The 13,740-nt window shown below is 33.9% G+C and overlaps 1 protein-coding gene across 1 annotated transcript in view; it reads left to right on the top strand.

The window, feature by feature from the left end:
- The window catches only part of LOC129219867 (uncharacterized), an 80,948-nt gene that overhangs the window by 16,828 nt on the left and 50,380 nt on the right, over nucleotides 1-13,740 (top strand). The window contains exon 3 of the mRNA XM_054854181.1: nucleotides 12,768-13,357. Within this exon, the coding sequence (XP_054710156.1) occupies nucleotides 12,768-13,357 (590 nt within the window). The remainder of the gene's footprint in view (nucleotides 1-12,767; nucleotides 13,358-13,740) is intronic.

The raw sequence follows: 13,740 nt of genomic DNA, 5'->3' as shown, positions 1-13,740 counted from the left end.
TCGTTTGTCCAAGCAAAAGCACATTTGTTCCTTTGCATATTTTTATATAGCTCCGGCCGTATTAAACAATCGTCACATTTAAGCAAGTAAAAGCACATTTGTTTCTTTGCATATTTGTATATAGTCCCATCCGTATAAAACAAACGTCACATGTAAGCAAGTAAAAGCACATTTGTTTCTTTGCATATTTGTATATAGTCCCATCCGTATAAAACAATCGTCACGTGTAAGCAAGTAAAAGCATATTTGTTTCTTTGCATATTTTATATAGTCCCGTCTGTATAAAACAATCGTCACGAGTAAGCAAGTAAAAGCACATTTATTCCTTTGCATATTTTTATATAGTCCCTTCCGTATTAAGCAATCGTCACGTGTAAGCAAGTAAAAGCACATTTGATTCTTTGCATATTTTATATAGTCCCATCCGTATAAAACAATCGTCACGTGTAAGCAAGTAAAAGCACATTTGCTTCTTTGCATATTTTATATAGTCCCATCAGTATAAAACAATCGTCACGTGTAAGCAAGTAAAAGCACATTTACTTCTTTGCATATTTTTATATAGTCCCGTCCATGTAAAACAATCGTCACGTGTAAGCAAGTAAAAGCATATTTGCTTCTTTGCATATTTTTATATAGTCCCGTCTGTGTAAAACAATCGTCACGTGTAAGCAAGTAAAAGTACATTTCTTTCTTTGCATATTTTTATATAGTCCTGTCTTTATAAAACAATCGTCACGTTTAAGCAAGTAAAAGCACATTTGCTTCTTTGCATATTTTTATGTAGTCCCGTTCGTATAAATCAATCGTCACGTGTAAGCAAGCTAACGCACATTTTTTCCTTTGCATATTTTTATATAGTCCCGTCCGTATTAAACAATTGGCACATTTAAGCAAGTAAAAGCACATTTGTTTCTTTGCATATTTTTATATATTCCCGTCCGTATTAAACAATCGTCACGTGTAAGCAAGTAAAAGCACATTTGCTTCTTTGCATATTTTTATATATTCTCGTCCGTTTAAAACAATCGTCACGTGTAAGCAAATAAAAGCACATTTGTTTCTTTGCATATTTTTATATAGTCCCGTCCGTGTAAAACAATCGTCACGTGTAAGCAAGCAAAAGCACATTTGTTTCTTTGCATATTTTTATATAGTCCCGTCCGTATTAAACAATCGTCACGTGTAAGCAAGCAAAAGCACATTTGTTCCTTTGCATATTTTTATATAGTCCCGTCCGTATTAAACAATCGTCACGCGTAAGCAAGCAAAAGCACATTTGTTCCTTTGTATATTTTTATATAGTTCCGTCCGTGTAAAACAATCGTCACGTGTATGCATGCAACCTTAGAGAAAAGAAGTGTACAGCCTTGCTATAAAGTTGTTTAACTGGCAAATTAACGTATGATGCACCCTATACCATCTCAGCAAGAATCAGTGCTAGCTGAGATGTTGCGGGTTCTTCTGGATTAATTGTGAGAAAACTAAGCATATAACAACGTTTCTTCCTGTTTTATGGCACTGGTTATAGCTGTGGTCACGATAGACAAGCGTTCATGTGGCTTAAGAACAATCTTACTGCACATACTTTACATCTTACATTACATACTTTACACCTCTCATTTTTAATCACTTGTTCTCTAATGCATATACATGCTGCAGTAGCAAATGACTGTAACAATCAACGGAAGTCTTTTGAATGTAGGAGAAAAAAATGACAAAATATCACGCTGCCCATTTTGTAGAACGGAGCGTCAATGACTTACAACAAATAGTCTGATGATGAATTAAGACACGTGATAAGAATGTCAAGCCTTTGTTCGTGTTCTTGGACGAATCTAAATAAATGTAGAATGCTACAACACACAGATGAAGAAAAAAAAATTGTTGTCATTCTTTTAAGGCAAGAGACTTATTTTATGAGAGAGGTCTAATTTTTGGGCAAAAACATATTTATTTAAATGTTTCTGGAATCCTTCAAAATTTAGTTTCATTCTATAGAGATAGAATTCGAGTTATTCATTAAATTTTTGTAATGAAAGAGGAATCTAACAATTTTTAGAATCTTTGTAGGGTGTTAAGTGCGACAGTTGATTCATCTGATACCGTGGAATTCTCCCCCTCCTCTAAGGGGTCTTTGATACTACTGTTTCTGTAGCAGTGATGAAGTCTTTACTTCAACAATATGTTCACAGTGCTGAGCTCATATGGTTTTGATTAGTACTCAGACCACACACAAACTAAAAAATAAATAAATTTAATTGAGAAAAAAAAAGTACATTGCGAAAAGTATGCATAATGGGGTCGTTTCCAAAATTTTAAAAGTATTTTTTTCTGAAAGAGCATGCTTAAAAACATAGAATCTGATCATTTTTAAAATAATTTGTTTAAGTTTAATATTTAAAAAAAAATACTTAAATCGGTGATCGTTCATTGTTTACATTTCTTGCCGATGACATCACAAATGATGAAATGCCATTCTGTGTTGCCATCGTATCTTTACTCAAGTGTATTTACAATAATATGGTTGATAGCTAGCGTAGAGCGCAATTTTAATTCGCTTCTTGATTAGCATAACGTGGAAACGTAGTAGAAAGATGCGGCAAAGTGCATCATTTGTGACGTCATGAAGACCACGCCTTATTTGAAAAATCGGACATTTAAAAAAATTAATTAAAAAAAAAAACTTGGAAAAAGGAACGTATTTTCTGGGTCATGTCATTTTTTTGCTCATTCTTTCCATTTCAATGACTAAAAGTAGTACTTTTGACTGAAGGAAACCACCCCATTATTGCTCTTTATCTACAAAGTGCGTAGTGAAGAATCATAAAACCTATTATGAATCATCAACAAGGGATGCCTGTAAATCAAGCTAAATTTAAAAATTATACTTTATAGTCTTCCATAGTTCCATTTTATACATGAACTTTTCCAGTTTCTCAAATCAACGACGCTGAACTTGGTGTCTTGCTTCAGTTCCCATCCTATTTTATCTGTATAATTTCATCCTTTTCTTCTTGTTTCATTCTGAACTAGTTTGCATACTCTGAATTCCACTTATCGGCATTGAAAGCGATTAAAAAAAAAATTCCAATCCAGAAATAGTTTTCAGATCTTCTCAAGAATCTGTGACGGGTGTCGTAGTGTCGAGCGGTTTCAGCAACCGGTACGCATATTGAAGAAAAAAACTGTTTTCATCAAAACGGTACTCTAAACATTTTTCACAGTAAATTAAATGCTTCCTAGCACTAAAATATCTATGCAATGCAGTCTCGTGCAACGTAAGAATAGATGATGATCTGTATGAGCAGAAAGTGAGAGTAAATTCGTATGTAATATGCGCAATATTTATTATGATTTCTGTGTGAACCTCAAATAAAGAGGATTTTTATCTCAATTCGTAAAACAAATGCAAGCCTCAGAAATTTCTCCGTAGGGTCAGTTGAGGTAATTGGAAACAGAAGTTCAATGACTTAACTTTAGATTCTGTATGTGAAACATGCAGAAAAAGTATGATTTGCATCAAAATCTAATCTTTCAAAAACATCAGAAAAATAACAATGGTAGTTGTTTATATTCACATCAGATCACTTATGGGTTACATGTAAACACTTAAACTACACATCAAGACCCGAAGGGAAGGGGAAGTTCATAATTAAATGCTTTTAATAATCTTTCACAACACAAAACTAGTTGAAACCAGTACCAGTTGAAACCAGAGGAAAATGTAAAATTCCTAATAATAGGTTTAAAAAACATTTTTTCATAGTATCATCTGCAAACAATGGTGACGCCTACACATTTATTTGAAACTGGGCATTATAGCGAAGACGCATCTTCCCTATAATGCATAGTACTCATCAATAGTGAAGTTTCAAAAATAACAAAATGTGTTGTAATACAGTTCGTATTTCCATTTTCCCCATGTTTCAATTTCATATTGCATCCAGATATGAGTTCTCTTCAAACACCGGTTATACCTCTGATTTCTAACAATGCTAGAATTCATTTTTCCACAGAGATAGAATTACACAGAGTAAGGATATTACTATCAGCTTAAAACGTGCCTATCGTTTAATACTGATTTGATGTAAAAATTCTTCACAAGTATAATCTTTTAGCATAAGAACGCTGATTTTTGGTATCGCATATTTTTCCCCTCTTATATTTTAAACTAGTGGTACCCGCACGGCTTCGTCCGTAATAGAAAAATTAAAAGGTCTTTCGGTTCGCCAGTATATTTACAAATAATGTATGCTGAATTTTCTCGCCAATTGGCTTGTATCCAAGTTACGGTTCCACGTTATGATAATTTCGTATCTCGCCAATTGGCTTGTGCCCATGTTACGGTTCCACGTTATGATAATTTCGTATTTTACTCGTCCATCTTATTATAATTTTGTTCTTAAAATTGGAATAGAAAAAGAACCACATCGAATTTTCGAAAAATCGCTTCGAGGTGCACACCGACGTGCTACAAACTAACTTTGTGCCAAATTTCACGAAAATCGGCCGAACGGTCTAGGCGCTATGCGCGTCACAGAGATCCGGACAGACAGAGAGACTTTCAGCTTTATTATTAGTAAAGATTTACACCATTTCGGTAGCAGAAACTGCGCGACGTGCGCTGCAGAATCTTAAGAAAGGCCTATTTCTTTGTTGAAAAAGAATAAAGAAAAAATCTAAAATTTCAACGAACAAAGATATGTAATGTATTTACTGGGTTCTGGTATACAAGCCAAAGGTAGCATGTACTTCTAGTTTTTAAGTTTAGCATTTTATTTTTATGCATTTCACGATTGGTCGATTCGTCTTGCAAGCAATTTTTGAGATTTTTAATATGCTTCACAGAGTGCTAAAAAAATTCTGCTCCAGGGTACACTACATTGTTAGCCAAGACTGCAAAAAAAAAATGTCCTAAATGAATTGAATTTTTTCCGCTATTTTTTCTATTCTACCGCCCATGTCTGGACACACAAATACAGTACATTTTTGTCTGCATACTAGTTTGAAAAGTTTCACAGAAACAATGTAACTAAACAAAGAGTAAGAGTTTCAAGGGAAAATCTGAATCTTACAGCTGCATTAGTTAATTAATTTCTCTTTTACAATTTGCTGTAAAGAACATTTGCAACTGAATTACGTAAGTTATTAAGTATTCTTGCAAATTTGACATACATATGATAAACTTGTAACATGCTAGCGTTCGTTTTTTCAGCACAAGAAATGCTGTTAAAGATAAAATAGATAATTGTGTAAGCTGTTACTTAACTGTCTTAGAAGAAAAAAAAAATCTTCTCTTTTATGTCATAAAGGCCAGCTTTCTTGATATTCTTAGTATAGTCTGCTTGGAATGTAATATTTTGGAATTTTCCCATTGTTCCTCCTACAAATTCGACACATTATTTTATTATCAGACATTGACAGTTCTTGGACATACATATTTCCTCTTCCTTTGTTTTATTTGATAAAGGAAAATTTCCCTCGTCCTTAAAAACAATTGTTTTATTTATTAAGGTCAATGTTCTCAGGAGTCATCTAAATCTTTTCTGAAGCCTTGTTTGACTTGTTCTTGAAAGTCAAGTTAACGGAATTCAATTATGAAAGTTGTTTTGTGAGTGTTTGAAAAATTCAGCACGGAACACCAGAAGGTGGGTCATGATCATCGCGAGTATTGAACGCTTCTCATTGTTGTTGTTGACTTTTCCCCTCTGATCTAGCTACAGGGAAGATCAAGTCTACATGCTCGTGAATCTTTAAAAAGAGTAAATAAATAAATAACATAGATGAGGTAACTCTTCTTAATAAACAAACCAGTATGATATGGTGAACAAATATTATGTGTAAAATTATAGTTTAAATCCGTGGTACTCAACCTACGATCCATGGGTTGCATCCAGCCTGTTTTTTTTTTTTTTCTTTTTTACTTCCTTTTACAAAAAAGGAAGTATTTGCGAAAAAAATTTCACCGAAAAATCGACTTTAATTTCCATTTTGCTCACCCCCGAATGAATGTTGAGTTTATTTTTTTCAACCCGACCAAACGTGGATATGTGCCTAGGAACGTACAGACACACAAAATATCCATTTGAACGATCCCCGAGTTAATTATGTGCGTATGTGTGTATGTATGTCACATAACTCAAGAACGGAATGTCCTAGAAAGTTGAAATTTGGTACGTAGACTCCTAGTGGAATCTAGTTGTGCACCTTCTTTTTTGGTTGCATTCAGATGCTCCAAATAGGGTCTTTTGCCCCTTTTTGGGGGGAAATCATTGTTAATTTCGATGCAAACTCAAGTGGTGTTATAATTTGGCTGACACTTGGCGATATATCGACAGTCTTTTGGTCGCCAAGTTTTTTCGCCAACTTGGCGACAAACTTGGCGATTGTTTTTTATTTTTTATTTTTTTCCATTTGGTTTCAATTTGGCATCTGTTGGTGATATTTATAGAGTAAACTATTGAATAATATTAAAACTGCGAATAATGAGAAAATGACATTAAATTGGAGTAAAAGGAAGTCATGTGATGCACACATCAGCTTGTTTTTGTTTAATGTTACCAATCGAAAAGCATGATTAATCACAATTTTACAAATTTGATGCAAAATATTCAGAAATTGGTTTAGGAATATCCAGGGTTTGCTGATTTAAATCGTGATTTAAATCAAGTGATTTTTAAAAAAAAATCATTGATTTAAATCAATAAATTTGAATTAAATGATTTTTTTCAACAAAATCATTAATTAAAACCAGTTGAGTTTACTTTTATAAATTAATTTTGCATTTTTAGAATGTATTTCTCTAAATTTAACTACATTTCATTATACTATCTTAACTTCAAGAGGCAAAACTACATACATCCCTCTTTCTGTGTGTGTAACAGATTTTCACTCTACTGCTTTTACTCCAAAATTACATTTTAGAACAAAATTAAAATTTGGAGTTTTTCTTATGCACCATGATTAATATAACTAATATAATTCAGAAAAGTAATAGTTCAACACAAAATTTTACGCTAAAAACGTACATGATAATGGAAACCTAAGCAAAGCATAAATCAAAATCACATCTTATCTAATTATTATAACGTATTTATAAATCTTAAAATATTATTGAATAGTTTGAGAACTAATCTAAATTTTAAAAGTAAGTTGAATGGATTCATCTATTGTATGAAATATATGATGTTTATAAATGTAAAGTAATTAATATCAACAAACTTTTAAACATTAAAAAAAAATCCGATTTAAATAAGAAAAATCAGACTTTTTATTTTTTTTAAATATATAAAAAATCACGAACCTTGGAAATAACAGATGCATTTAATTAACAAAGCATACTAGTGATAACAACAGTTATTGGTTTTTAATTATTTTCCTTCTCCATACTTTCCCAATAGAGTTAAGTAGTTAAGAGTTTTCCCAATAGAGTACCAAGTTAATAAGAAACAATTGAAATATTTTGAAATTTTATTTGCGTTCTGGTCCGAGAGAATCGTTTTAATATGAGGTGCGGCCCTCGGGTAGAAAAACGTTGGCCACCACTGGTCTAAATGAAATAGAAAACTATTTAAAGCTGCAAGAAAGATTTAACTATTTTTGTTCTTTCTCCATCGTAATAACAAACCACTTTTTTCAGTTTGAACAGGATCAAATGTCCTTGTATGTTAATGGTGAAAATATCAGAAGAGGTACATTTTCTTACTGCTTATATTTCAACTTTCTTCATCCGAAAACAATAAAATAAACGAAAGAAAGATTAAATTTCCTAATTGAACTTAACAAGGCAAACAATCTTCGCTTGAAACAATTTTTGTTTCATTATTTCTTCTAGTTAATGTTAAGGATTGTATTTCTCTGAAGTTAACAGTTAAAAACGGCGAGCAATTTATTTATTATTTGTTTTTAGTTTTCTTCTTTAGTAAAGAAAGCTTTCTTAAGCCTAGCTCATTAAATAGCATGTTTTTCTACAAACTACTGGTTTATCAACTTGATTGCTTGAGCACGGTAGATTAAGATTTCATTTGGGGAGAGCAATTGTTGAAATATCCAAAGTAATATTTGTCACTATATCCTACTGATTTGTTTATTAAGAAGAGTTTCATCAACTTGATTTTAATTTTTTGAAGATTCGCGAGCTTGTGGAGTGATTCAACCTGTATCTGGATTGTGGGGAATAAGTCAACAACAATAAGAAGCGTTCAATACTAGGGATGATCATGACCAATCTCTTGGTATTCCATGCTTTTTTTAAACACTCACAAAACAATTTTCAAAAACAGCTGAAAAAGCAATACCATAAACATTTTTATGACTTTGAATAGATTATGTACTTGCAAACTAAATATTATGGAAAGCTAATCTTTTTTTCCTTTGAAATTTCAAAAAGTATGCATAAGCCTACTTTTAAGAAAGTAAAATTGATATATTTTCTGAAGAGAAATTCCCACAAACGACTGACCACTGTTCTTTAAAATCATTCTTCAGCGTTTATCGCATATGAAAAATCCATAATTCTATGTTATTTGGATATTACTGCCATTTCGAACGTCACGTTGGCTTGGCGTTGGTTAATTCTGAAATTGTCCATCAAATACCAGCTTCAAGTTGCAATCTCAGTTCGAAAGCCTGCCAAAAAGTCAAAGGACTTCTCCCTTGTTATTACATCGTGCGATCAAGCAAAAAACACCAGTCTTTAAATGTGTTCACGAGTGTTGCCACCGGCATAAGCAAAGTTTCGAACGCACGCGACCTTGAAATTGTTATAGGTAGGTTTTCGTTTTTTTCCCCCGCCATTGTTGATGGACGGATATAGCCATTTGACTCTGGATATTGAATTTCAATACGCAGGTTCTAGATAACATCTTAAGTTTGGAAAGGTCTTTGTACAGGAATGGGAATTTGCAAAGAATGCGGCTAAGCTAATGGTTCTATTCTCTCAAGGAATTGAAGTCTTAACCTAAATCGATTGCTTTCAGTATCAATTGAAAAGTAAAGAAAGGGATTTTGTTGGTTATGGAGGACGCTTGAAACTAAGTTTTACTTTTATTTGTATCTATTTTTATTTAAGCATAAAAAATTGCTTATCTGTAGTTCAATAGTTACTCTTAAAAAGGGACACTAATACTTAAATGGTTGGATTGTTTAGGGAACGAATTGCATAACTACGTCTCAATTGAACAATCAAAGTACAAAAGTCGGACAAGATTGGAATAGAATTCTAAATGACCAAAGGACGCATTATGGAATAAAACCCCAGCTCTTAAGTCCGCTTGTCTCATGTCTTTTGCGATGATTCTTAAACTAATTTATTTATTAAAGTATGGTAGTAATATGGAACACAATTTTTTTCTTTGACTTATAGCTAGAAATTTCCAAATATCGTAATGCCCTCCATTGCTTTATACATTAGTCATATATACTATCAATTTTAAAATTCGAACTGTTCGGTTATTTTTTGGTGTTCGAAAATACCCCTTTGTTCCTTCTCGGGTGTCCAAGTACACTACCTCGCTGCCAAATTTGGTCGAGATCCAACGTAAACTGGATTTGTATAGAGAACATGCATACACATATCTTCTGTTTCATTTAAACTAGCTGCGTCGCCCGGCTTTGCACGGCCTACATGGAAAAGAAAAGTTATGTCAAGTGACACATGTTCAACATTCAGGCTTGAACAAAAAAAAAAAATTGAATTTTGACATCTTGAATTCAAATTATGTTTTTCGCATTCATGAGTGTGTGTTTGTGTGTGGGGGTATATGTTTGTGTGTACGGGTTATGTGTATGTATGTGTATGAATGTGTGGGGGGGGTATGTGTATGTGTGTAGGCATATGTGTTTGTGTCTGTGTGCAGGCATGAATGTGTGGGTAGTTGTGTATGTGTGTGTGTATGTTTTTGTGTGTGTATGTGTGGGTGTCTGTATGTATGCGTGTGTGTTTGTGTATGTGTGTAGGTGTATGTGTATGTGTGTGTATGTAAGTGTGTGTATGTGTTTGTGTGTGTGCGTGTGTGTGTGTAGGTGTAGTTGTGTATGTATGCGCGTGTGTGTAGGACATGGATGCAACCTGGAGACGGCTTTCGCTAGAGGTGCAACATCGTGAGGAGCTCGTCGACGGTGATGATGCGGAGGGTGGCGGTGGGAAAAATCAAAGGAACCCCAAAAACAGTCAAGCGAGAACAATAAGCAATCGTGATTGCTCAAAAAAATCAGTAAAATTTTGCGGCAGATTGCGAAAAAATAACCAAAAAGTAAACATTTTAAATCCCTCGATTACAGAAAAAGTCTTTAAAACAAAATCTAAAATTTTACTTGTTCATATTCGAAAAAAAAAGCAACAAATCTTTCGTCTCAATAATTTTCTTTACGTTACAAATTTCAATAAAAGCATTGTTACGGAAAGTTGAGATGAAGCAGTGAATAATAATTTGAATGGAGGAAAGCCTTCGCAAAATAGGGATTCTATGTTGAAATGTATGTGTCATAATAAATAGTTTTTAGTTAATATATCCGCTAATTATTATCGGAGGAATCGAAATATTAAGACGGGAAAATGACGAATCCATCGATACTTGGTTCGATGGTCAGTTTACTGGCGTTCGGGAGAAGTAACTCTGACATACATACGTAGGTACAAACGCTCAGTTTTTAATAATATAAGATTGATTTCCTAGTTAGTATTATTAGCAGTGCTTTCAAACAGATAATATAACTTCTATTCCTCACATATCATTATTTGTTCTCAATGAATGAATTTTTATGAAATAATGTTGCTTATTTTTTCGCTTAACGGAAACATAGTTTCGCCGGAAATGACGAAAACCTGTCTGTCGTAAAGGAAAAGGATGTCAGGTTTGCATTTATCATTTATCAATTACTCAAAAACGCCATCATATTCAGCAAAGTTCTGTTTCGTGTGAACTTGGGTAATTAGTTTGGTGGCATCTTTGGAGAGAAGAACTGGTTTAATCGAAAATATAAAACTTAATTAAGATCACAGAATAATTAATAAGAAAACATAATTATGAAAATTATTCGCATGGTGATTCTGGGCGGTGCAATAGCTGCCTAAAGGGGCCGCTAGCACAGCGAAGCAATATTAGCAGTTTAATGCAACGTATAAGGGTCATTCTTCAAAAAGTGTAACTTATCTGTCACACGCCTTTTCTGTAAAAACGTTAAGGAACAATTAATTTAACAATGATTTTAAATTTCATCAAGAATATATCTACTTAAAATACACCACCAGCTCAGTTATTCCATCCGAGGACTGCAGTTTCGTGCTTTTTAGCACTCATCAGCCCGGAATAGGAGCTGGAGACGGAAAACCTCTTGAGGGAGCCTAGAGAGCCAAACAAACTGGTAGCTAATACAGAATTAGCAAACCAAATGAGCGACCGCAGCAATGGTGCGGTTCAACTCAAAGATTGATGGCAAAGCATGGTATTTTGTAGTAAATTACCGGTCTGAAACTGCAGTCCTCGGATGGAATAATTGAGCTGGCGGTGTATTTTAAGTATTTCTGCCTTAGCCCTGCTTTAGGGCGGTAACTTACTACAAAAAGAATATATCTATTTAAACCTGCCAACAATTTTTTAATAATAATTTTTATTTTAGTATCTTTTTGGTTCACAACATGTGTGAATTCTCACCTCCGTGGCATGTCACACACCTTGTGTGATTGTTTATGTTATTAATAACTTGTTTAATTAAAAGTATATACTCATTTATTTATTATTCTTTTCACAAGTGTCTCAAATACTAATTGTTTAAGCATATTTATTTTTTTAATATTGTGTTTTAGTTCATTTTAGAAGGACAAGGAGTCACGTCACACAATAAATTCTCACCTCCGTTACCTAAACACAAAATGCCATTCCTCATTAACACGTGTCAGTAATGACATCAGATTTCATTTCCCATGATACAAGGGGGGCAGTTGCCTTGTTTATTTTCAGTCATAGTTGAAGTTGTGAAATTTTTGTCGAAGAACAAGACTTTGCTTTAAAAACTCAGTGTGGTTATTCTGACTTCTCACCCCCGTGAACATGAATTTCAGGGATGTAAATTAATGTAGAAAAAGAAATGAACATGTTTTCATTTGCTTAACATGTGCAGATTGTAACAACGAAGAAAAACAGATTCCTTAAAAAAAATGTATCTATTAAGCCTATATAAATGGAAAATTCCTCTCCTCCGTGAATCTCACCTCCGTGACAGACCTTATCAATGTCATTATTTCTCAGGTGAAAATAAATGATGGGGGAAATACATCAATAATAGGCATTCTACCAAAATTATCAATTGCCAGTATATCCTCAAATTTACTAAATACCATTTTTTAACATACATACATAACTATTTTTCAAATCCATCCAATTTTGGTTCGTACAAGTATCTTTATTATTTTGTTAGATTCATTTACTGCTCCTTTTTATTTGTTTTGTATAGAACAGTAATAGCGTAGCTAAGGGGAGGGTCCATAAGGTTTAGACTCTCTCCGAAATAAGTTTAAAAAAATGGCAACTCAAATGAGTAAGAGAATGGCAAAACAAAAATGAAAATGTCCATTTTTTTTCATACAACTATCCGGTTTCTATGCATAAACTATAATTTGAGTACATGCAAGTTTCATTGGAAAACCTAAATGAAATCATGGCTGCGCTAATGCACAACAAGGTAGTTTTGAATGCATTAAAAGAATGTTTTTAATTTTTATCCTTGTTTATGACTTTGAGTAAATTTAACTATTTGTATTTCAGACTGTAGCCATTTGACGCTTCCCAACCGACATATTTATTATGAACCCACAGAGGACTTCGAATGGGACGTGACCTCTTCCTTGCTACCCAGCATAAATTCGGCAGGTGAAGTGATCGTCCACCGAAGACCAGCCAGTCCGGACTCGAAGAAGAACGGGCCGGACAGGTCCAGAAGGAGCTTACACAAGGAGCGTCCGGTGTCTGAAGGACACTCCACTACGAATAAAGACCTCTCAGACCTCACCAAAGAAACGTCCAAAGAAAAAGAACGAGCTTACACGGAGGCCGAGTTCACCTCTGCCATTTTGGCACGAACTGAAGCGAAATCTGATGGTACAGATGGCACAGACGAACAGTCGGAACTAGCGACAGAACTCCCTGATATGGGAGATTCTGGAGTGGCATCCATGGTCAGGGAGTCTGTGACCTCGAACGGTCAGCCTGCCATGGATGGACATGAGGAATGTGACTGTGAACGTAGGTGTTCTAACCCGAAACACGGACATGACTGTAAAAATGGAGATTATTCTGTGTCCCCTGTTTTGGAAAGACGAAACAAAGGAGTTCTTGGCAGGCTCAGGAATTTTGCCGTAAGTACTTAACAATATTTTTCTTAATATTGCTCATTAATTTATAGCATTAAGTAATAGTTGCAGTGAAACCTGCATAAGTAGACCACTTGTGGTGCAGTCTTTTAGTGGGGAACTTAGAGGTTGAGACATAAACCATGGGACTACAGTTATCTACCTGGATCAATTTAGACAAGGGGTCAACTTACAAAGGAGGTCAACTTTAGAGGTTTTACTGTATTTAAAATTATTAAACTGCATGTATTTTGTAAAATTTATGAAGGTTTAAGATGATGCAATTTTTCTGTTGACTGCTGTTGATAATTAAGTAACCACACAATTCGACTCTTGGTCAAACACTTGAACTATAGATGAAAACTCAAGTGTCTTCTTCTTCAACCAAT

This window comes from Uloborus diversus, chromosome 1 (assembly GCF_026930045.1).
Source record: "Uloborus diversus isolate 005 chromosome 1, Udiv.v.3.1, whole genome shotgun sequence".
Lineage (NCBI taxonomy): Eukaryota > Metazoa > Arthropoda > Arachnida > Araneae > Uloboridae > Uloborus > Uloborus diversus.
The sequence above is the reverse complement of the archived record's forward strand: the minus strand, read 5'-3'. Positions and strand labels throughout refer to the sequence as shown.